This window comes from Lepidochelys kempii, chromosome 2 (assembly GCF_965140265.1).
Source record: "Lepidochelys kempii isolate rLepKem1 chromosome 2, rLepKem1.hap2, whole genome shotgun sequence".
NCBI lineage: Eukaryota > Metazoa > Chordata > Testudines > Cheloniidae > Lepidochelys > Lepidochelys kempii.
This window is the reverse complement of record NC_133257.1, coordinates 202495288-202520277: the sequence shown is the minus strand read 5'-3', so window position 1 is coordinate 202520277 and position 24990 is coordinate 202495288. Positions and strand designations below refer to the sequence as shown.

The following is a 24990-nucleotide window of genomic DNA, read 5'->3' as shown; positions in this document are numbered from 1 at the left end:
TTCTGCTCCCACCCGGCCCCTAATTCTCTGGTGGTTACTGCAGCAAATGACAGGGCATGGCAGGGAAAGTATCAGACCACCTCTATGGACAAAGAGTCCAAGAAAATTGACTTTATGGGGAGAAGGTTTATACCTCTTCTTCCCTGCCAATGTGCATGTTAAACTAGCAGGTGTTGCGCTCTACATATGACTTTTTGTTAATTGGGTGGCCATGTCAGAGTTCGCAAACAAGCTGCCAGAACACTCCAAGGAAGAGTTTTTGGCATTCATTGTGGAAGGCCATAAGGTGGCCAAGATTTCATTGCAGTTAGCTTTGGACATGGTGGATGCTATGTCCAGAATAATGGCATCTGCTGTGACCATGAGGAGGGGCCTCAGGGCTGCAGAATTAAGGGATTGTACCAGCTGTGCAGCAGATCATTGAGGATTTACTGTTTGATAGATGGGTTTTGTTTTCAGAAAAAAATGATGAAAACCAGCACATTTTAAGAGACTCCTGATTTACATTACATTCTTTGGGAGTGTGTACTCCGGCTGCGAAGAGATTCCACTACAGCAGTCAGCAGCAATACTGCCCACGGCATTTTTTTTGTACAGTTCTGTCCTGTCCTGTAAGGCAATGGTACTACTCACAGAAGCCACACAGTTCCTAGAGAAGAAGGTCCTCTGGTTCTGGGTTTAACCTATCAGCTTCCCCCTTTCCCTCTCCCCGCCTCCCCCGGCATCCAGCAAGCACCCATTTTAACTTATGTTTCCAGGACAGTGGCCAGTGATGACCTCTCCTTCCCTATCCCCTCTGTTTGGGGGACAGGCTGGCTCCTTTTTACAGTGTTTGGGACTCAATTACCATGGACAACAGTGTCCTAAGCACCATCAGATTTGGTTATGCCATACAGTCCCTCTCCATCCCTGCTCCCCACCCCTTTACTCCCCCCCCACACTTCAGGGATCCCTCTCATGAGACACTGATCTTTAAGTAGATTCGGTCTCTACTGGTTGTGGAAGCTGTAGAGGAGATCCCCCTGCAGCATGAGGGGCAGGGGTTCAACTCCCAGTACTTCCTGGTTCCCAAGCCCAAGGGAGGGATGAGATCTATTCTACACCTCCGTGATCTCAACAAATACTTCAGATACTTGAGATTCCATATGGTTGCCCTAGCAACCATCCTCCCTGACTTAAATCACAATGACTGGTTTCTGCCCTGGACCTGTAGGATACTTATATCCATGTAGCAATCCTCCTGAGCCACAGGAGGTTCCTCAGGCTTGTTGTAGCTGGCCACCACTACCAGTACACCATGGTGCCTTCAGCCTGTCTTCCATTCCCCAACTCTCTACCAAATTCATGACGATGGTAATAGTGTATCTCAGGAAGAGAGAACTTCATATCTTCCCATATCTGAATGATTGGTTACTGAGGGGAAAGTCCAGAGAAGAAGTCCTCTCTCATGTCCATTTCACACTACACCTACTTGGTCATCTAGGTCTCATCCTAGACAGCTCAAAGAATCAAGTTCATTGGGGTCCTGATAGACTCTGTCAGTTCAAGAGTGTTTCAGTTGACTGAGCAATTCCAGGTGATTAGCCCCCTATGTCTGGAGCTGCAATCTCAACACTCAGCCACAGCCTGAGTATGCCTAAGGTTGCTAGGCCATATGGCTGCATACACAGAGGTAGTCCAACATGCCAGGCTGGGTCTATGTCCTCTTCAGATGTGGCTGAAATTAGTCCATTATCTGAATTGTCATCCCTTGTACAGACTGGTCCGAATTCATCTGCCAATTATGGGCTCCATATGTTGGTGGATGGTTCCGGGCAAGGTGTGTCAGGGTGTTCCCTTCACTCGGTTCCTGTTGTCGCTGATGCCACCTTAATAGGTTGGGGAGAGATGAACTGAAAGATCAAGCCTGTGGTCAGAACAAGAAGCTTCTCTATATATCAATATCCTGGAGCTTCGTGCCATTTACAATGCTTGTCAGGCCTTTCAAGATCACATCAGGCACTTGGCAATGCTCACCCTTACTGACGATACCACTATGATGTATTATGTGAACAGACCGGGGATCACGCTCCGATGTGCTATGTCAGGAAGCGATCAGGCTCTGGCAGTTTTTCATTGAGGAAAATATTAATCCCGTGGCCCATCACTTACCTGGGATCCAGAATCACCTGGTGGATTACCGCAACAAAAATTACTCCCTGAATCATGAATGCTCCCTGAACCCCAGCATCTTGCGGTCTATTTTTGCAGTTTGGGGCATCCTGACAATCAACTTGTTCACCCATGAGAGACCACAAGAAATGCCAGCTGTTTTGCCCCTGAAAGGATCTCAGTCTGGGCTCCATGACTAATGCTTTTCACCTGAGCTGGAAATCGGCACTTTTCCTCCAATTCCAATCATCCCAGGAACAAATTTTGAAAAAGAAAGTAGGTACAGAGAGAAAAGTAAATGGAAATTGGGATAAAATACGACATGGTTTTTCAAACGGAAGATCATGCCAGACCAACCTGATTTCCTTCTTTGAGAAGATAACTGATTTTTTTTTAGACAAAGGAAATGCAGTAGATCTACTCTACCTGGATTTCAGTAAGACATTTGATACAGTTTTGCAGGGGAAAGTATTAATTAAATTGGAGAAGATGGGGATTAATATGAGAATTGAAAGGTGGATAAGGAACTGGTTAAAGGGGAGACTACAGCAGGTCATACTGAAAGGTGAACTGTCAAGCTGGAGTGAGGTTAATAGAGTTCCTCAGGGGTTGATTTTGGGATTGATCTTTAACTTTTTTATTAATGATTTTGGCACAAAAAGTGGGAGTGTGCTGATAAAATTTGCATATGACACAGAATTAAGAGGTATTGTCAATACAGAGGAGCACTGGAATACCATACAAGAAGATCTGGACAATCTTGAAAACTGGAGTAATAGAAATGGGATGAAATTTAATAGTGCAAAGTATAAGGTCATGCATTTAGGGATTAATAAAATGAATTTTTGCTATTTGCTGGGGACGTATCAATTAGATGTGACAGAGGAGGAAAAAGACCTGGGTGTATAGGTTGATCACAGAATGACTATGAGCCACCAATGTGATGCAGCCGTAAAAAAGGCCAATGCGATCCTAGGATGCATCAGGCAAGGTATTGCAAGTAGAGATAGGAAAGCTTATGCCCAAATAAATCTGTTGGTCTTTGAGGTGCCACCAGACTCCTTGTTGTTTTTGTGAATCTATGAGGTCATTCTCAAGCTGAAACTGGACTGTGCCAAGCTCATTCTCATTGCTCCAGTGTTGCTAAGGGAATGTTAGTTCTATGACCTCCTCACGTTACAGGTTTGGTCTCCCAGATCCTTTTCTCTTCATCCTGACTTCCTGACTCAGCATCGTAGTTAGGTTTTGCATCCACTGCTCAAGTCACTGCATCTCACAGCGTGGATGCTGCATGGTTAGATGAGGAGGAGGAACGTTTGGAAGTGGTGTGGCAACTCCTGCCCAATAGTAGAAAGACATCCACCAGAGTGACCTATTGGGCCAACTGGAAATGGTTCTTCATATTGGTGTTAGCCTGGGAACTTCATCCAAAGCTGCCTTGTATCCAGGACATATTGGAGTACCTGTTACATCTTCAGTCTTCTGATCTTGTGTTTTGTTCATTGAGAGTCCACCTGGTAGCAAGCATTTCATCCACCCATCCATGAGAAGTCAGTGTTTTCAAGCCCCATGGTAGTGAGGTTCTTGAAAGGAGTCACTTGTCTCCCCCCGTAGGATAAAGAGCTGATTGCTTTGTGGGACCTTAATACTGTCCTAGTGGCTCTTATGAGGCATCCGTTCAAGCTTCTGGCAACTTCTTCTGTCTTCCTTCTGTGTCAGAAAATGACCTTCCTTGTGGTGATAACGTCTGCAAGGACAGTGGGTGAATTTCAGGCTTTGCTGGTGGAGCCCCCTTACATTCAGTTTTCTAAAGAGTTAGTAACCCTGTGGCCACACACTAAGTTTTTATCCAAAGTGGTTTTCAAGTTTTACTTGAACAAAGCTACATGTTGATGAGTGTTCTTCACCTAAGGAACAGCATCTTCACCAACTGGATGTCGGATGATATTTAGTTTTTTATCTAGATAGGACCAAACCTTTCCTCATTTGTTTGTCTCATATGCAGCCCAAATGAAGGGTCAAGTAGTCTTTCTCACAGATAATCTCCAGGTGGATAACCTTCTGTATCATGACAGCATATGTCATAACCCAGGCTACACCTTCTCAAAAGGTGCGAACCCATTCCTCAAGAGCCTAGGCAACATCAACAGCATTCCTAAGTGACATTCCTATATTGAACATTGGCAGGGCTGCCACTTGGTTCTCAGTGCATAGTTTTACAAACCATTATGCCATTACAGCTGCTTCCAGATCAAATGTGGACTTTGGGATCAGATGCAGTCTTTGTTTAAATAGTCTCTGAGCCCTGCCGCCTGTGAGTACTACTTCTGAATCACCTAAGTAGAATACATGGCTGCATCTACTCCAAAAAAAAAAAAAAAAAAAAAAAAAAACCTTTACCTGCCTGTAACTGTTGTTCTTCAAGATCTGATGCAGACATGTATTCCACGGCCCACCCTGTATCCCAGTGGTGGGCAACCTGCACCCCGTGCCACTTCCCGCAGCTCCCATGGGCTGGGAGCGGCGAACCATGGCCACTGGGAGCTGCGGGTGTCTGTGCCTGCAGCCGGTCAATGTAAACACTGTCTCGTGGATTACCCTGATGGGCCACATGCAGCTTGCAGGCCACTGGTTGCCCACCACTGATCTGCATCAGAGTCTGTACCTCTGACGTTTAGTGCGAAGGAGCTGAGGAGGTCAAATAGACACTACCCTTATATGGCCGGGGGGGGGGGCTAGTGCCACAGGAGGTGAGTACCACCCTAGGGGTACTGCCACCCTCTGGCTCCAGTGTGCTGGGTGTGCGCACACCTAAGTAGAATACACATCTGCATTGCATTTCAAAGAACAGTTACAGGTAGGTAACCATTTTTTCCAGATTAAATTTTCACCTATCAGTTTATATGCATTTAGCAGCACCATAGAATGGCTCACCATTGCTCTGATAAGAGATCCCAAGCAGCTGATGGTGTGTGCCTTCTGCTTGCCAGATACAGTATTACCAGTCTTTCCTCTTCACATCTTACATGTGAGGTCTGTCCACATCTGAACTTCCTGGTTGCTATCCTGTAATAATGAGCATGCACCAAAAACACCTTTTAAGCATAAAAACACATCAATGGATTTGAATTGTGACTTGCACTGTGGTTCACCACTGAATCAATAAACCCATAACCAGCATAACTCCTGTATTCGAATAGCACTACTCAACAAAATAGGATTCCTCCAGCTATTCCTGAGCGCTCTGGCTCAATCCAGCAAAGCACTTGAATAGTCCTGTTGGACTTCAAGTTAAGCCTATACTTAAATACTTTGCTGGATCAGACTGAGAGCGCCCAGCATATGGCAGTATCAAGCCCATAGCAAAGGTGGGTTTGGCAGATTTTCTGGGAGCAAATTTCTTAGCTGCTTGTGTGCATGGCCTATTTAGCAGCCACTGCTACTGTGAAGTACTGCTCAGTGCTCCCTTGCATAGCTTTTTTACAAGCCTTTTTCAGGTTTAATTTTTCTTACACACTTCTGGGGCTGTCTGGCTCCTGTTTTCAGATTAAATAACCCTGCTGCTGAACGAGACACCACCCACGCAACCACCCACATAGACTCCCTGTGCTTCTATTTAATGGCTAGCAACAGGGGTGGTTGTTCTTCTGTAAAACTGCATAACCATATTGGCAAAATATAGTCAGAGAACAGTCTCTCTCTCAGGTGCTTTCTATGACACTTTTAATTTTAAACCAGAGAGAAACACTGTGAGAATAGCGTCTGTCCTACATTTCCTTGCAGGATATTTCATAGACATCTCCTGTCTATTCGAGGCATCCATGCATCAACGAAGCAAATTGTGATGAAGCTCCAGCCATGAATTTTTGGAACCACTTTTGGATAATTGATTCCACTACCACTGCTGCCCGCAAACTCAATATTACTTCCTTCACATATGTGCAACCAACCCTTCCCCTCCCCCCACCCCACCCCACACACACTTCAGCTTCCTCTGCCTGGTGAGTATTCACCTTGCCAGGAATGGTGGAAGGGAGAGATCTGGAGGAGTAGTTCTTCCCCAAAACCCAAGGAGGGTCTCTCCCTCTGATTTTAGCAGAGCCATGGCAGCTGCTTTTCCTCATACTCCCCTATTCCCTTAACTCTGATTAAGGCTGACTTCTTTTCTACTTGGAATATGAGCTGCAGAGTTTATAAATATTGTTTAGTTAAAATCTCTCCCGAGCATGGTGCCCTGCAGCTTTGAAAACACTGCCTTGACCAACCCTTGGGTATCCATCTATCTGTTGTGTTTCTAACCTTGGTATGTAGGCGCCACATAACATTGCGAAGTAATACAAAGTTCAGAAATGATAAAATGGGTGTCTTTTCTCTGTCAGACATGGTATGCTATAGCAGATGTTCATTGTTTGTTCTTTGGTTTTCATGCCTTGTATCTTTACCTAAAGAATCTCATCCTGACACTCCTCACTGTTGTGTGTTAGTTCCTGGGCACTGTAAACACTTTTGGAAAAATAGTGACCTATTTTTCCTTCTCTTCTTGATATAGATTATTATATCCATCAATACCGACATTCATCCCACCATGTTTCACTAACCACCATTAGATCATAATCTCCACTTTTTAGGATCATTTCCAATTCTTTTTACTTGTTTCCCAAGATCCTTGCATTTTACTACATTTACACATTATTTTTAATAATGAGATGCCCTATCACAAGGGGTCCTGCAGTGACACCCCAAGGGACCAAAACAGAAGAAATCTGATGTCTTTAAAAATCACTTTAATTTGCGGCACCACAAATACTAATATTCATTAATCATAATTGTGCAGTTATTGTATGGTGTCACTACAGATCAGAAATAAGGTGGTTTGGGTACCTTAACTTGCATTTCCATATCTTAAAAAGTTTGGATTTCTTTTCAATTTAATTCTGAATTTTCTGAATTATAATGCTTGTTATGGGGATAATTGCAAAATATCTGTTGTCTTTTATCCTAAATTACTTGAATGTAACTTTAACTCCATCTTAATGTAGTTTTTTAAAATCTGGGATTATCTATACATAAAATAGGACCCCATTATGCAACCCTCACTCCTGTGAGTAGCCCCATGGACTGGGTTTCCACAATTGAACCCATAATACTTTTTGATAAACCGTCCTATACAAAGGCAAACTGTTTTTATTGTTATTAATTATTATTATTGTAATTACAATGCTGAGATTGAATAAGTGACCATGCTTAACTACTAATTTTAGCTTTGAATCATTTTGAACTCTTGCCATCCTCATTCACCTCACTTCCCAGGATTATTGCATTCTGCAGAAGATTATAAAGCTTAACCAGAAGGTTACATGTAGAAAAATCCAGAGTCTAGAAAAGCAGCTTATCTATGTTTTTAAAATGTGTACGAGAAGGGTATAAAACACAGTTTCACCCAGGAAAAACTCTTGGCTCTCAGTGGAGTATTTGCCTAGTAATCTAACCATATTTCTGTTGCAGGTATATTAGGGATGTTATGTAATCTTTTTCCAGTATGTATCATTGTGCCAGGGAACATTGTGCATATATTGATTTGCAAATATTAACATGTTGTTTGTGTGTCTGCAACAGAAAAGCAGAAAAATATAATATAAAGGCCAAATTCTGTTCTCAGTTACACTGATATAAGTTCAGACTGATTTATTTTGATCTACTTTAAATTTACACTGGTGTAATGGAGAGTAAAATTTGGCCCTAAATTTGGAAGAATTCTTACACTAAACAGTGCTATTATTCAGTGTGAAGTAAAATTGAATTATGTGGATTTATTTAAAAATTGTTGTACAGGTACAGTAGTAGTGAAATCTTAAAATACTTCTGAATCTTCACTGTCATCTTAAATACATGTTTATACTTGTTAGAAATCATACATATCAAGATGTATATTGAAACACAGGAATGCAGTAATATGTAAGAATATTTGTATAAACTGCATATAATCAATAATTCATGCACTCAATAGATAGGCATTATTTCTATATTTCAGCTTTCAGTTTCATTAGGTATTGAGTAGATAACATAACATTTTTGTTAAGCATATAAAGAAACTAAAGAGGTATTCCATGAGCAAACAAAAAATGCTCTGTGGAACCCCTAGAGAAAGAGAAATAAATAAAATGTAATGTGTTCAACAAAGAAAACACATGGATTATTTTCTAGATTTAAAATTTCTGTAAGTAGATTTCTACATTAATCCGTTAGAACAGTTCCCTTAGTGTACATCTAGATCTCCATTTTGGGGAGAATAGACTCAGCAACCAACCCACACGAGTGCCACGAGAATCTTTATGAATTATTAGTTGTTACCTGATATGTGTGGGTTATGTACTGGGTACCACAAGAAATTACAAAAAAGACTGCACCGACTAATGGCGCAGACATAGGATGAAGTGGAGATCAGAGTGGGGAGAAAAGAGAAAAAAAAAAGACTAGTGGAAAGGAAAATAAGTTTAATTTTTTAAAACTATGCTTTGGACTCTCCCTCCCTCTTTCTTTACTGCATACCCTCCCAAAAATCCATATGTTAAACAACTGGCATGCAGCATGCCCTATAAATAGAGCAAAAACATCACCTGCATGGATGTGTTTTTCAGTGGAAAATTGTGAGCTGGCTAATCAACATGTCTGTCAGATTTTTTTGGTGGGAGTGAGGAAAAGAGAGAGGCAAGACACCAGCTATGTAGAAATAGGCTTTCTTACTGTGTCTCTGGTCACCTGCAACCTGTGAAGCATGTATTAAAGAAGCAACTTTGTAGTATGATGTAAGGCGTTTTCTAGTTTATTTATTTACTTTTTAGCTGATGGTTCGAACATTTCCTGCCTAAAAAAAGAGACTAAAATGCCACCTTGCATAGGATTGTAGCACACTGATGGGGCAGGGCATATGCAGTAGCTAGCTCTACTGCTAGCTCATTGCTCAAAATCAAACTTAGATGTCTGTGACTAGTGTTTGGGAGTCAGAGAGGTCTTAAATGAGAGAGAGCTTTCTCTGGAAAGGGAATACTTTTCTTGTATGTTAAATTGTTCCAGGGTCAGTTTAGAAGAGGGATCAAGACTACCAGACCCATCCTGGACAAGCACAATATTTGGTGTGAAGGACCTTGAACCTTATGTGAGGAACAGGTGGCAAACCCTGTTGCTGGCGTGATCAGAATCCCATCTCTAGCTCATACAGTGCATAAGTTGATATTTTAGGGAGGGACAAGCTTTCAGCTAAACTGTTGTCTGGAGCAGTGAAATATATAGCCACAGGTTAGTTAATTTAATAATGGTAGCAAGCCTGTGTTTTAAAAATAGTTACACTGATATTTTAATGGATGATTGTACTGTGGTCTCATCAGATAAGTAGGGCTGGCCAAGACTGTGATGGGAGCCCTCCAAGCAAAGCCAGATGTAAGAAATGGATTGGATGCTCAGTTTGTGGCATTCTTCCTTCCAAGTAAGTACTGAACTAATATCCCACATGATATCAGGTGGAACTGTGCTGCTGCAGGTAGGCTGTGATATGAAACAGCGATAATCTCTGCTTATAGCATCATAGAAATGCAGGGCTGGAAGGTCCTGAAGAATGGTCATCTAGTCCATGTCCCTGATGTTGAGGAAAGATTAAATATACTTGGACTGTCCCTGAGAGGTGTTTGTCTAAGCTGTACTTAAAAACCTCCAATGATGGTCATTGCAAAATACAGGGGTGCTAACCTGAGGGGTGTTTTTTTTTTTTTAACCAAATTCCAAATTGAGTGCTGGGGAGGGGAGAAGAGGGAGTGAACTTTGCCAATTTAAACATCAGAATGAATTTAGATATGCAAACACTAATCACTCAGGGTGAAATTTGGTTAATATAATATCCCTCCTGAAAGCTATCACTTATAGAATAGCTATAGGATGCTGGCATAGAATGGCTGCAATTTATCATTTCTGAGTCATGTAAGCTCTGTATAGTATGTATAGTCTGAAAGGCACTGTGAGACACTTGCTATGAATTAGGGATTATTATTTTCAACTAATCATTTTCTGTTCTGCTTTCCCTTTCTGAATTTATTGTTTTTGTTATGTTTGCTTTGGCATTCATGTTTGCTGGTCCAGGGCCACATGGTGTTTTTGGTTATTAACCAAACTGCTCCTTGCACAGACAGTACAATCCATTAAACATACTCAAGACCTATTGCTGGATCATTCCCTGATTTTTTTGGCTTTGGAAACCTTCTGAAGAAGCTTTGTCATGAAATAACTAATCTGGGGCAGTGCCAGCACTAATAGTATTGTAATGACTCCTGTTTGGATCACATTTCTCTTGCCTTTTCTTTCAGTCTTTTCTAAGCTGTTCACATCCGTGTCTTTATTATGATCACATACAGTGATAGGCAAGATAAGCTTAGCATCTGTTCCCGAACTCTTTCCCCTGCTTCCCATTTGTTTCAGACAAAATTAACAGGCACCCCAGCCAGTTGAAAGTAAAGAGTGGCATTCTGTTGAGTCGGCAGAAGTCCCAAGGCAGATATGAATTGAGGTGTATGTAGGATAAGACATAATCTGGGGGCAATGGAATCATACAAGCCTACAGGGATCAAACAGTTAATGGCGTGGGACCCAGAGGATAACAGAATTCAGGGCTGGGAGAAGTGCCATGTAGATTTTAAAAAGGAGTGAGGGGTTTCTAAAGCCTAAATAATTTTGGACCACAGACATTTTTGTGTCTCATCAAAAGGACTAAAAAGTTTCTGGAAAATTTAGTATTTTCTAGTATTTGTAAATTTGATAGTGGGTTTTTGTTTTGTTTTGTTTTTGTTTGGTTGGATGGTTGGGTTTTTTTGCAAAGGTGCAAACACATGGCCCTTTTAAGGCTAAGGGCTGTACTCTGCCAGTGTGCAAAGCTTCTATTAATACAAATCATAGCACCCATTCTTGTCTCAAATATTTCTCCAACTTTCACTAACCTGTTGCAAATCCTCTTCAATGATGTGCAGCTGCAGGACTCAACATTCTTTTGCTGGTCCTGCTCCTACTTTCTTCATGTGGTTATCTTTAGAGTTCAGTATAAAATTTAGCCCTGTATGCATACTGGTTCACATCATGGTTGTCTTAGTGCAGTTGATTATGTAAATATTGAGTTGGTTTTCATTTTTGTATTACTTTGAGAATACTTTACTGATTCAGATTCCAAGCTACACAGGAGATCATGAAATAACCAAGCGCTTAAGAATTAAAAAATGGTATAGGTAGATTCATAGAGTTTAAAGTCAGAATGGAGCATTAGATCATCTAGTCTGAGCTTCTGTATATCCCAGGCCATTAAATTTCACTCAGTTAGCTTGTATTTGACCCACTTAGAGTGAAATTATGTACTGTACCTCTAAGAGGCATAACACAGAACTTATACTCCCAGAGAAAAGGGGCTATGGTGGCTGTCCCAAGCTAATGGTATTTATGACCCCTTCTGGTCTTTGTTGGGATTCCCTCCAAGATCTTTTTCCACTTGGCTTCCCAAGAACTCAGTTCGACTCCAGCCTTCGTCACTCAGGTATCTTTCTTTGGCATACGGCAGTGCTACGCTGAGTTGATCAGACTCAAAGGCAGCGGGGATGGATGCAGGATACATCACAACTTCAAAGTTACACAGAAACCTTCTCCCTTTATATACATGATAGTAAATGCAATGAGATGTGTACATTGCATCACACATTTTTGGATTGGCTTGGTTACTTTGCAGGAACCAATCCCTGTGCAAAATATGCCGTCCAAGCACTGTCCATGGTTTGATTTCCTCTTTACCTCATCTCTACATTCCTAACTTATTTTGTCCCTCGTTATCTAGTTCATAGCAAATAGTTCCCTGTGTATTCTCCCTCTTATCTTAGTTGGCTCAAACATTCCCTTTTCTTAGCCTACTCACCTATTTACTTATCTTATTTAGCACAAACATTCTGTTTTCAACCTGATGATTCGTTTATGTCCCTAATTCTATCTTCCAGAAAATGAGGCCTCCCTCCATGTGATAATTACTCATGTCAGGCTAGGCCAGTGCTACAGTCTTATCAAGTGTATTTCCCTCTCAGGTCTTAGGCAGTCACCATTCTCGTGTGGAATCACATGATTCTCCCACTCTCAGACCAGACTTTGAGTGCCTTCCCTAGTTGATAACCATGATTCCCGCAGCAGGCCTGACATGTGTCCAGTACCTGCAGTTCTGTGCCCTCTAGAGCAGTGACCAAATAGCCTTTGAAAGAAAAGTATTATTTATTTAGAACAAAAGCATTTCAGAACAAATATCTTCAAACAAGAAAATGGATTATATACATACTGCCTCTTTCTAAGGCTACACAGTCTCTGGAAGTCAGGGATGGCCCAACTTCCTCAGACATTTCTGCAGGACCTGTCCCTGTCAGAGCTCACTGACAACTCTCCCCACACCTATCTCTCCAGAGAGCCCTTTTATCTGTTTTGTGTCCCTTTGATCCCTAGGTTCCCAGAAATGGCAAAACAGCTGTGTAACTTCAGGCTGGAGCTTAGAAATAGGCACTGTCCTATAATTGCCCCCCAAATGTTTGTTGGGGCATTATTTATCAAGATCTATTGTGATGCTTTCCTGCAAAAACTCCTTATTAAGCTAGATCATACATTCGTATAGGAAAGTCTAATAAACCCATGTAGTTAGACAGTAACTTTGCCTCACTGACTAAGTTGCCTGCAGTATTCATAAATTACATTGCAGCATTCCTAGATTATTACATAGAAACTCCACATCCACCACAGCAGCTTTAAATCATCTCTGCACCCTCCTGATCCTAGGCTGCTTTGGGGGCTGGAGACAGCTCCAGCTTAACTAGACAGCCCTGAGAGTCTGTCTGAACTACGGCAGGCTCACTGGGCTGCTCTATGGGCTGCACCACTTCCTGGAGTCACTGCAGCCCTGTGTATAGCAGCCCTGCCCCTGACACACATACATACAGACCTATCCTTTACCTGCCCCCTGCAGCAGGGCTTATGACAGAGTTCTCGAACAACCATATTGCAGCTGACTTCCATAGTTCCAGGGGAATCCTGCCCCAGGTAGACATGAGGCTTTTAGGGCCCTTTTCCCATGGCATAAAGAAGCTGGAGCAGGGCTGGTGATCTCATCCTTAAATTCCTCTCTTACCCAAGATTGCTCATATAGGCACTGAACATTTCTAATCAGATTTCCTCCTGTTCAGGGCCCCAGTCTGGCAAATACTTATGCATATACTTCACTGTACTCACCTCAGGAAAATTAAGGGTGTTCATAAGTGTTTGCAGGACCAGGGCTTTGGAGTGTTACTGTTCTTAAGGCTTTCAGTGTTAGCTGTAATGTTTACAAACATACCGTAAATCTGCATCAAAATGTCCCCTCTACAATTACTGTAACTAAGTAGGAAAGATATCTAAAGTGTTCTTTCCATTATATCTTTTTGTTTGTAATAACCTGGAAGCCACCTCAAAAGTATTATCCGCTAGAGCAGCATGCTGTAGGTGCAAAGGTCTATTGCCATCTCTTTTAACAATTGCTTCTTCTGTCTCATTTTGACCTAATTGACTGCCTCTTTTCTTGTGATGGTGTTCTTTTCACTGGTGTAGGATTTACTACATAAATAAAAGGTGTCTTTCTTAATTCATGATTTCGAAGTTGCACAAAATCCTCAGGAATAGTGTTTTGTTTGTTTTAATGAAAGAGAAGAGTGCACACAGAAACAGAATTAAAAAATGAAACTAGCCCTTTTTTTGTTGTTATTGTTGCCATTATTATGGTTCCTGTATTTCTACCTTTTAAGCAGAAGTACTATAAGTTCTGTGTTAAGGTGTACAACCATCACAGTCTAGATGGAAGGTGAGTGAATACTTCACTACTAATAATTTATTCATTGAACTTAGCGTCTCTTTTCTGCGTGTTCACTTTATAGAATATTTATGGAAAGTGAATTTCAAACTTGTAAACGTGAGTGTTGGCACCAGAAATCTAAATCTAAACATTATATGCATCCAATCAGAGAAAAGAAACTCTGTGACCTACATGTCCAATAAAAACTAACCAACACAACTCACATTTTAAATACTCACACAAAATCAATAGAATTACAATTATTATGAAATGAATTAATGGGAGAAAGTTATATGTTGCTTGTGGACAATTCACAATCAGAAGCTAAACTCCAGAATAAGGTACTCAATACAGATTATTCACTCAGCTCTTGCTGCTTACACAGCATACTGTACAAACCCAGAGTGCTGAAGACATCAGTTTCTAGGGAATTTATTTATTCTCCATTCAGCCAGAGGCAGTGTGAAAGGTGTGTGTGTGTGAGAGAAAGAGAGCGGATAAACCAAAAAGTTAAAATGCAGAAGATATTGGGACAGGAGACATTTCCAAATGCCCATGAAAATAGGCTTTTAAATTATGGAGTGTAGTTACAGTAACAATTATAGCTAACCTAAGACCTCCTGTAGAATGTATTTCTGTCAATCGGCTGTGATTTAAGGGATTTATTATATTTCATTGAGGAACTTCCTGATTAAGGAAAACTGAGGGGATGAAACTGAGCTTTTCAGTGATATGGTAATCCCTTGTTATGTGCTCCTATATTTTCCATTAACAGTCAGTAAAATCCATACGAATTGAGCATATGGCATTTGATCTATATTTTTACATATTGCCAACATCCTTAAACAGTTTTGTGTACTTCTTAATACTAACTAAGCATTTCAATATTCCAGTTTGTGCTCCCAAATCTTTTTCTGACAGTGTTTTAGCCTTTTGTTCCCTAAAATACAAAACGTTATTAACATATTCTAGGAACCCAAACTTACAAAGAACTCAGTAATCTATATGCATGCTTTGTTCCTAAAGCTCAGACTCAAGCCCTGCTATGAAGAATATTGAACCTTCAAAGCCAGAACAAGACAACATGATCCATCAAACCCTATCCTTTCAAGCCCAGCAATTATTAGCAATGCAAATCTACATACTCTACTGTTTAGCTCATTATCCCTAAAATTTGAATAGTGGCTGTACCTCTACATTCATTCTTTTTCCAAAATATGACTTAAAATCTCTCTTGAACAGATTGTGTATATATATTATTTACATTTTCACTGGCTTACCCCTGAAAATCCCCATAGATGATCTAACAGATATCTATACCACTGGGGGGTTACCATTTTATAACCTCAGTCCAGAAAAAAATCATCTCCAGATGATTAAAATATGTGGATTGACTTCCTGCATTGAATAATCAGCTTTTTCTGATGTGGAAGTACCATTCTTAGCCTTATAATTAAGGATAGGAGTTCGTCATGGAGGTCACAGATTCTGTGATTTTTGGTGACTTCAGCCCCGGGCGGGGGGGCTTGGGCTGTCAGCCCTGGGTGGCAGGGTAAGCCCTGGGTTGTGAGGCTTGGGCTCTCAACCCTGGACAGCGAGTCAGTCACCCCGCCCCCCTGGGTAGGGGACTCGGGCTGTCAGCCTTCCCCCCACCCCAGCTCCTGGGCAGCAGGACTTGGGCTTCTGTGAATTATTGCTTATTGACTGTGACCAGTCCGTGACTTTTATTAAAAATAACCGTGACAAAATCTTAACCTTAATTACAATGAACATCGATAGAAGAGAATACAACTGTTGCACCGTCTGTACCAAATTCCAAAATGTATATGTTAAGATACTATACAATCCTAGGGAAACATCATACTGAGACTTTGAGCTTGATTCTGATCTTGGTACTTAGTCTATTACCACAGTATCTTGTGAAATCAGTTACTGCGTTGTGTACAAGGTTTTACAAGATACAAAAGGATACATGTACTGTATTTGAAATCTGAATCAGATCATCTGAGTATCTTCAGCATGACTCACATTAACATTAGTGACATTTTCCTAATGTGTCTATTTGGGAAATACCTCTTCAACTTTGTTTTCAAAATGTGTTTATAACCTTAACCTTATTTCTCTTTTAAATCCAGTATACAGTTTGTACAATTGTGTCCTCTTTCTTTTCATGGAAGCCACACAACACTTTAAAGAAATCTGTGTATTGTCCTAAAGCAAAAAAATGTTTTAGTAGATTGGAAATTGGGACAGTTCCTTGGTTCCTGTGATAATTCCTCTGATACTAAAGTTTATGCAGTCAGAGACAGAAAGTGAAACCCTGGGTATGTGGATACTGCAGTTTTTAAATTTCCTGCTCTTAGTTCATGCCCTTGTACATTTTTATTCTTTTTCTCTTTGAGAATTATAGTTTTGGAGAGGAGAGAGAGTCAGAAGAGACTTAGAATGCCTCTTTTTCAGAGAACTCTGCCCACTTTAAGGTTGATCTATTATGTGTAAAAAGAAAAGGAGTACTTGTGGCACCTTAGAGACTAACCAATTTATTTGAGCATAAGCTTTAGCTCACGAAAGCTTATGCTCAAATAAATTTGTTAGTTTCTAAGGTGCCACAAGTACTCCTTTTCTTTTTGCGAATACAGATTAACATGGCTGCTACTCTGAAACCTGTCTATTATGTGTGTGGGTTTCAAAAACGTTTACCATCGAGCATTATTTCTGTCAAAGCAAATGAGCTCAGGCACCACCTGTATGTGAAATGGATACAATATTTATCTTTGTCCACTATTAATGAAGTATTAGAATACTAGAGATATGCAATTATAATGTTCTTTACTTTGGCATGCTTCAGTGAAATGGATAAGCTTGTTCCTGGGCACATAGCTTATCCAAATGTGTTGATTCGGACTGAAACTGCCCACCTATGGGGCCAGGGACAAAAGAGAGAACAGGCTGTATGGACAGAATAAGGGGAACCAATGGGAGGAGAGGATGGGGGACAGGCTCTCAACAGGGAACCTGTCACCACCGATCTGCTCCCTCTTGAACCGCTGTCCCTCCCTTTAGCTACCTTTCACCAGCCTGTACCTCCATAAATCTTCTGATCCCCCATTATTTTCCTTTCCCGATTAGCAATGCTCTGAGGCAGCTGGTTGCTCTCTCCTCCTCCTCCTCCCTCAGGCAAATCTACAGTAGCTGGGTTACCAGCAGCATACAGTGAGAATGGTGAGGAAAGGTTCAGTGCACTCATTGCTGGCACAGCATTAATCCCTGGCAGTCAGGTAGAGTCCCTGCAGGGGAAATGCTGTTCAGCCCCTATAGCCCAGCTGAATGCATGCATAAAATCTCTAATAAATGTGTTAGTCTCTAAGGTGCCATAAGTACTCCTGTTCTTTTTGTAGATACAGACTAACACGGCTGCTACTCTGAAATAAAATCTAAAGCCATTCCATGCAGAAATTTTTGGATTTCCTTATTTTCAAGGCTGCACATATAACTCTCCTTTATACTCCAGGAAGAAAGTTCAAAAGAGAAGATTTTTGCTCACATTTAACAATGCGCGCCCACACACAAGTCCTTTCTTGGTAAAACCCAAACAAGATTCTGGCAGGCAAATTAATATTTTCATATTTCTGTTTGTTAAACTGCTAATTCATGTGGCTGGTTTTGTAGATCTTAATTAATATTATATCAATATATATTTAACCCTTATACTGCAGTGGTGTCTAGAGGCCCCAAAGTGCTAGGCACTATACACACCTATATTAAATGAATCTAATTAATACCAGGTGTGTCTGGGTGCAGGTGTGCATGCAAGTCAGGCCTTTAGTATCACATTAAACTGATCTTTTATAAACTGTAGTATTTAGCACACTGAATGTTTCTATTGCTCCAAACTATCTAGGGCCCAGGTGCCGAGTTCCTTCCGCTGACATTGATTACAATCAGAGCTGAAAGGGCTTGACATCTGACCATATCAGAGCTTTTACTGCTTAGACAAAATTAAACATTGGGGAAGCATACATTTGTGTGGCAATAATATGACTTCATTTTTATGAGTAATTACAAAACTATTCACCTAATAGCCTTATAAACTGCAAGAGCTCTGATCTGATGACAAAACAACCAAGATTTTAAGAAATGGGTTACCAAAATTAATCTGCTGAAGTAAAATATTCAAAAGCACTTAAGTTATTTATGCTCTGAAGATCCCTTGACTTTCAATGTGACTTAGGCTCCTAAGTTACTTTTGAATTGGTGACTTAGGCCCAAATCCTCTATTTAGGTGCTTAAATCCCATTGAAGTCAAATAATTTTGAGGATCTGGGCTTGAGGGCTAGATTTACAAAGATTAAAAGTAAATGGGCCTTAGGTGCCTACCTCACGTAGGCGCTTCTGTTAATCCTACTAGCCTCCTATCTGCATTTTTAGACACAGTAAATATCTTTGTAAATCTGGCCCTTAAGCTTTGAAAATGTTACCTAGAGTTTGTATGTAGACATCTACGTAAATAGTATAATTTTTCAGAAGTGCTGAGCATCTCTCAGATCCCTCTGATTTCGAAGGGAGATGCTGGGTAGTCAGCACTTTTGAAAATCAGGACACTTATTTTGGAGCCTAAGGGGAGATTTTCAAAGGCACAGATGGTAGTTTGACTTTCTGTGGGAGTTAGGAGCCTAACTTTAGGGATCCATTTTTGAAAATTGTTGGCCTACCTGTCACTGTTCTAGATTCCTACATTATTTAAGGACCGATCATACAACGAACTCTGTGCCTACGTGGAGACCTATCAAAGTCATTGGAGCTCCCTGTACAGAGATCCATCCATGTATGTCCAGTGCAGGTTCATGTCCCTAGTCTTGTTTTACTTTGGAGTAAAATGTTAATTTTACAGGAACTCCCTATTTCTTTAAAATGGAAGGTACGTTTTCTGGTCAACAACTTGGTCCTGACAGAGTCTATTTCAAAGATGTTTCACTATCAGTGGCCTTTTGAATTTAATTTGTGGAATATACATTTGTTTTATTATGAGATTTCCTTGCTGTTCCATCATATAAAATTGCCCTTGGAAGCCAAAACTGTGCAGATTCACTTATTTTCTGCTACTACTACATTTTTTCCCTCCTCAGGTAATATCAAGATTATCAAACAAGTCTACGCCATCTCAGGTATGATTGTCTGCTTTTAAATATGATGAGCTTAACTCTGAAACGTAAGTGCCTAGGGCCTGATCCAAAGCCCTTTTAAGTCAATGGAAAGGCTCCCACTGACGTCGGTGGGTTTTGAATCAGGCCCTTAAATAGGATCCTGCATTTGAATGCTGAAAACTGCTGTTAGGTGTACCTTATAAATGACAATTTTCTATGCCTAAATGCTCAGGCATCTTAGCATCCAGATGCTGGATTTGGATGTTCCATTAATGCATATTCATTTTAAAGCTGATCCTGGAATGTTTACTCAACCCAAATGATAGACATGGAAAGTTCAATTTACATAAAATTCTTTCTCATATCAGAGTTCTGTATAGTTTGCTCATCAGACTTCTATATAGCAGGGAGGCCATTATTATCTTCTTGACAGACAGGCCTTTGCTATTACATTTTATATTCTTGACTTTTTAGACATATCAGATTGAAAAGATCTGGCTCAGTGTATCTGCATTAACAATAATAATTGTATAATGTTTACTCAGTAAACTGATAGTACAAGTAGAATAGCAAAGTTAAACTCCTGCTTCAAAATATGAGGACAAGGAGTGATGGGCAAATCTCAAAAGATTGTTCACCCAAAATTTGTATCTTTACCCAAACTATCCAAACTGATATGATTGTGGACAATTGGACAGGAAATCTCTTCAGAACAGACTCCCACGTTTTTAATCACGCTGAAAATGCTCCAGAAAAGGTTTCTTTTGGGCTCAGTTGAATTTGGCTGTCCCATTTATTTGAGATGTGTGGAGTTTGTAAGAATGACTTAGGACCTGATTCTGCTACTCATAGTGATAATATCTTGCCTCACAAGTTGTAGCATGGGACTACTTGTGAAGCAAGGCCCTGACTCGGAAATAAGCTCCATGTGGGCAGACCTCTGCAACTCACTGCACTGGTATTTTGTTTCCAAGAAATAATAATAATAATAATAAATTAATAATGCATAACTCTTATATAGCCATTTTCATTAGCAGATATTAAAGTGATTTACAAAGGCATACCATTATTCCTATTTTACAATTGGGGAGCTGAGGCACAGAGACATGATTTCCCCAAGGTCACCCAGCAGTAGAGTGGCAGGTCTTCAAAGTCTATTAGGCCCCTCTGCCTCCTAAAATAAGCACCTACAGACCATCCTACAATCTGTATTCTTTAATAAATTCATCTCTATATTTTGATGAGTTAGTTCTTCAGAAGGTAATCCTGTTACACTGTTTTGCATTAATAGGGCTCTGTGGGAGGTCAGGGGTCTGGCTATAAGGTAGTAAGATCAGAGTGTAAGGTCCCACTCAGTGTGACTAAGAGGAGGAACCAGGATGCATTGAGGTCCTAAGTGAACTGTATCACTCCTTATAACTGACTGTACTGGCCATATACTGGACTGTGGGTATATATGTCACTTACTTAAAACTCATTCCTTAACGCATCAACAGTCTGACAGCATTAACTTCAGAAGAACTAACTCCTCAAAAGACAGAGAGAAACCTATTAAAGTATATGTATTCTGGGTGGCTTGTAAGAACTAAAGTCAAGCAACATTTTTCAGTAACAAAATATATTTGCAGTGAGTTCACTGGCTATGTTCCTAGAGGGCTTTTCTATATTTACGTGAGGGTCTAAAGAGAGAGAGAGCGAGATAAACAACAGGTGGGTCCCAAAATAACATTTGTTCTAATGAAAAATAAAAGCTCTAAAGGATTTGGTTTTATTCAAGTATGAACATCAGAGCAAATCACCTGTCCCTGCAGTGCTGGGCTTTGAAGTTTATATTAATATGAATTATCCACTATTTTAGACAGAGCCCAAGGGAAATGGCAGCATAAACAAGAGACTCCCATCAATTGTGGAAGACGAAGAAGACGAGGATGAAGGAGAAGAAGAGGAGAATGCTATCCTTTCTCCAATTTACACTAGGAGCACAACCTCATCCCAAGAGAAGAAGGCTGGAAGTAATAAAAGCTATCTAGGGATAAACTTGAAACAGTTGGCCTCAGGAACGGTGCCCTTTCACTCCCCTATCCGAGTTTGCAGTTCAAACCCTGCAAGAACGAGACATGAAACTGAACTCCACTACTACTCCAGAAAGAGAGAGAAAAACCTAAAACTGCACCTTTCAACACTGAACACCATTGGTCCCCCTGACCTCAGCCCAAGGTAATAGCTCTAAACATTTATCTTTATTTATTCCCCATCACATAAGTCTGCTTTTAAGTATCCGGTCATGAATTTTTTTCTTAATGCTGTAAAATTCTTGTTTTTCTTTAATGTTAGCATCTAACCTTCCTGGAGTCTTCCTATCCCAGCCATCCTGCATGAACAGGGGGAATCCTTTATTAACAAGAACAAGAATGTTATTTAGCCCCTGACAGGGGAAATTTTAGGACTTCACGGCTGTATTACAAGATAAAGATGATGATACAACAGTGGAAGTTACATGTGCTCAGCATATATGAAAATGAGATGAAATATTTAGATGAGGAGCTACTGATTTCAGTGCCTAACTTGAGGCACCCAGATTTTAAATGTTGGCCTTAACCCCTCTATGCATCAATATACCCTCTGTAGAACAAGTATGAAAATACATACCTTGCAGGAGCACTATGAGGCTTAATTTTGTAAACCATTTTGAGTCCCTCAGAGGAAAGGCTATATCCAGAGTGATCACTGTCAGTGCATAGCCACGTATACACAAAGTGACTGGAGTAGGTTATAGTTTACAGTTTTCAAAAATTTGACAGATTGTATAATGGCAACCTGGCTTTACATGTTGGATGGGAAGTAACTATGAAGTTTTTAAGATCAGCTTTTCTCTAAAAATGTGTGGCGAAACAAAATACATGATGGTGTGTGGTTGTATAAAAGTATGATTAGTACAAGTGTGGAATGACCTCATTAATGGCAACGCTGCTTATGTAGGTTATTCAGAAATCATAAGCTTTTACTAGCAAAAACTATAGCCTTGAGGACAGATCCTCAGCTCATGTAAGTCACCATAGGGAGCTGTACCAGTTGAGTATTTGGCCCTTCATATGTCTTGGTTTGGGCGTTTTAATTCACATCCTCCAACAGTTTTGAAGTATTGTATATTTTCAAAAGTTTTCTCTGTTCACTAGTGATAGACAAGCTAATGTAAAAATCTCTTTCTCCTCTCAGAGTTATGGTAGTGGTAAAGTAAACATGAAAACCACCGACTCAGCATCACAAATATACAATAGGTCTAGCTGGGTCAAAATTTATTGAGGAAATCATGCAATAAACTCAGTATAGCCAAAATTCACATAGTTACATGCAGCAAACCAACCCCTTGTGGTGTTAGTATATCTGTGGAAGCATGTGATAGGTCAGCTTCAGTGTTAGAAAAAGTCTTTCATCTCTACGATAGGTCACACATTTGATTTGGTTCAAGTAAGTTATGACTGAAAGTCATTACCATTTGATGGCCTGTGGAAAATGAGTAGTAGTTCAGTAAATCCTTGGTTCATGGTGCCTATTAAAAATTGTCCATTACAATCAGACATGGCTAGACACTGGCCTCCAATTTTGTGGGAGCAAACTGCAGGTGTATTGTTACACACTATTATTTCCATACATACTTTTGCATATGCAAAATTAGAGTCCTGTTTATAGTTAGGCTGGAAATGTAGCCCATAACATACACGATTTGAGACTTCTTATCCTGCCAGCCAAAATCCCTTTCTCTGTAATTTCCCAACTACATTTGCAATATCAGAACATGTTGAACAAAATAAAAAAGAAAGTCAGAAACCTGGAGCAAGTGTTTTTTCCAGTTAGTATTAAAATGCAAATAGGACCCTAACCAATGGCTAAATGTTGGCCTACTTTTGGGCAGGAGTGTAAGAATGAGGGGGAGATGTGCAAGAAACCACCTCAACTTGTGATCCCTCTAGAAGGAGCAGCCACAGTGTTGCTGAGGAAATGTATGCCGTCCTCTCTCCCAGCATTCTGCATTGATATTATCCACCTGAAGAAAGGCAGAATGAGGGCAGGGCCATGACCCCAACCTGCCAGGGTGGCTCCAGTGTACATTCTCAAGGAATCCCTAGGGGAAATTCTGGCTGGACCAACCAGAATTCCACCTGGGGACTGCAGCTGTATCTCCAGTGCAGGCCTCTGCAGCCCTGAGACTACAGTAGTGGCCACATTACAGATTAGAGGAAAGGGGTACAATTCCCCTTTACCTCAAACAGATGATCAAGCACGCCACCTGAGTAGTTAGGCACTGCACATGTTTCAGACTTTGGGCCATAGTCATATCATTTTGTGGAGAATAAACACTTCCCTGTCAGATGGCTCCACTGTATAGATAATTGAGGTAGTGTTATATATTTTTCCCCTGTAAATCAATATCAGTATTTTTTGAACATAGGGCAATAGCCTCAGCTAATGTTAACTGGTGTAGCTCTATTGACTTCAATGGAGCTAGGTAGATTTACTCTACATGAGAGTTTTACCCATAGTCTGTGAATTGTGTTTCCTTATGTGTTTGCACAGCACCTAGCAAAATTAGCGCCCCAACCCAGACTGGAACCGAAGGGCACTACTGCAATAGTGTTAATATGTATTAATAATAATCAAATAACTCTCCTCGGTCCTACAACCTATTAAATAGGTGTCCAACTCATAGGAAGCCACTTACATTTGGAGCACTATCCATTCAGCCTTCATCAGAACAGCCTTACCTTATTTCTGAAAATATTTTGCTTTGCTGCTATCACAGCAACTATCAACCAAGACTGTTTGTTTGTTTGTTTGTAGGAAATGCTTCCAAGACCATATCTATTCTAGTATTTACAATACTCACAGCTGGCATGGCCAGTATATTCATATAAAAATGGCATTCATCCTCCTCTACACTTAATAGGAAAAGCACATTGGTAAAATCCTATATGAGACAGAAATGGGTGCACTGATTACACTACCAGACTCTGGGAGTCTTAATTTTCCTTAAAAGAAAATCAATCTCCTTCTGGGTTCACTAAAGGACCCAAGAAGTCTGCAATATCATCGATACTAGAAGAGACAATGGTTGTAAAGGATTTCTGGTTGTACTCTGGGGAAATTCCTTCCACAACTTCATCAGAAGGAACAATTAAGGCCTGATTCCAAGCCGGTTAATGTCAGTGGGAGTCTTTCCACTGACTTAATGGGCTGTTAGTCAGGCCCTTGATGTCTACATGTAAGTCTATACATACCTCACTTTTGACATTACCTTTCAGTTCACCTTTAATCCTGAAGTAACACTACAACCCCTCCATATATTAGTAAGGTCTCTTGTTAGTTTAAACTATGGATCTGCTGTAATTTTCAGTGCATATCTAATAGTTTTTTTACCATGCTTATTTCCCATATGGGTTTTAAATGCAATGAAGATATTAATGTTTTAATCCATGAATAACCTCTACAAAGTGGATATTTAATGTGAGTTAAATCTTATTCTTTGAAGGCGTGAGACCAAATCGTATCACTCGGCTTTTGTACTGAATTTCCAAACAAATTAATCATCTGAATTTCCAGCTGCAGGAAACACCATAGTCCTGAGTAGGTCATCTTTTCATGAGTCCCATCTTCTTCTCTGTCACCCTTACACAAGTTTTCTAGTGACGATAATTTTTTGTATGCACCTAATACAGTAAAGTGTAATCACTTCCAATTGAAATCCTGATCCTGCCAACAGATGCACTAGTACAGAGTCTTGCGCTCACTGAGTCCAGTAACACTCTGCATGTGCACAGT

The 24990-nt window shown here is 40.4% G+C and overlaps 1 protein-coding gene across 2 annotated transcripts in view; it reads left to right on the top strand.

The window, feature by feature from the left end:
• KCNH8 (potassium voltage-gated channel subfamily H member 8) overlaps positions 1-24990 on the top strand; it is a 388105-nt gene that overhangs the window by 339700 nt on the left and 23415 nt on the right. For both annotated transcript variants that reach the window (XM_073333523.1, XM_073333524.1), the window contains exons 12-13: positions 19156-19194; positions 21032-21390. In XM_073333523.1, the coding sequence (XP_073189624.1) occupies positions 19156-19194; positions 21032-21390 (398 nt within the window). The remainder of the gene's footprint in view (positions 1-19155; positions 19195-21031; positions 21391-24990) is intronic.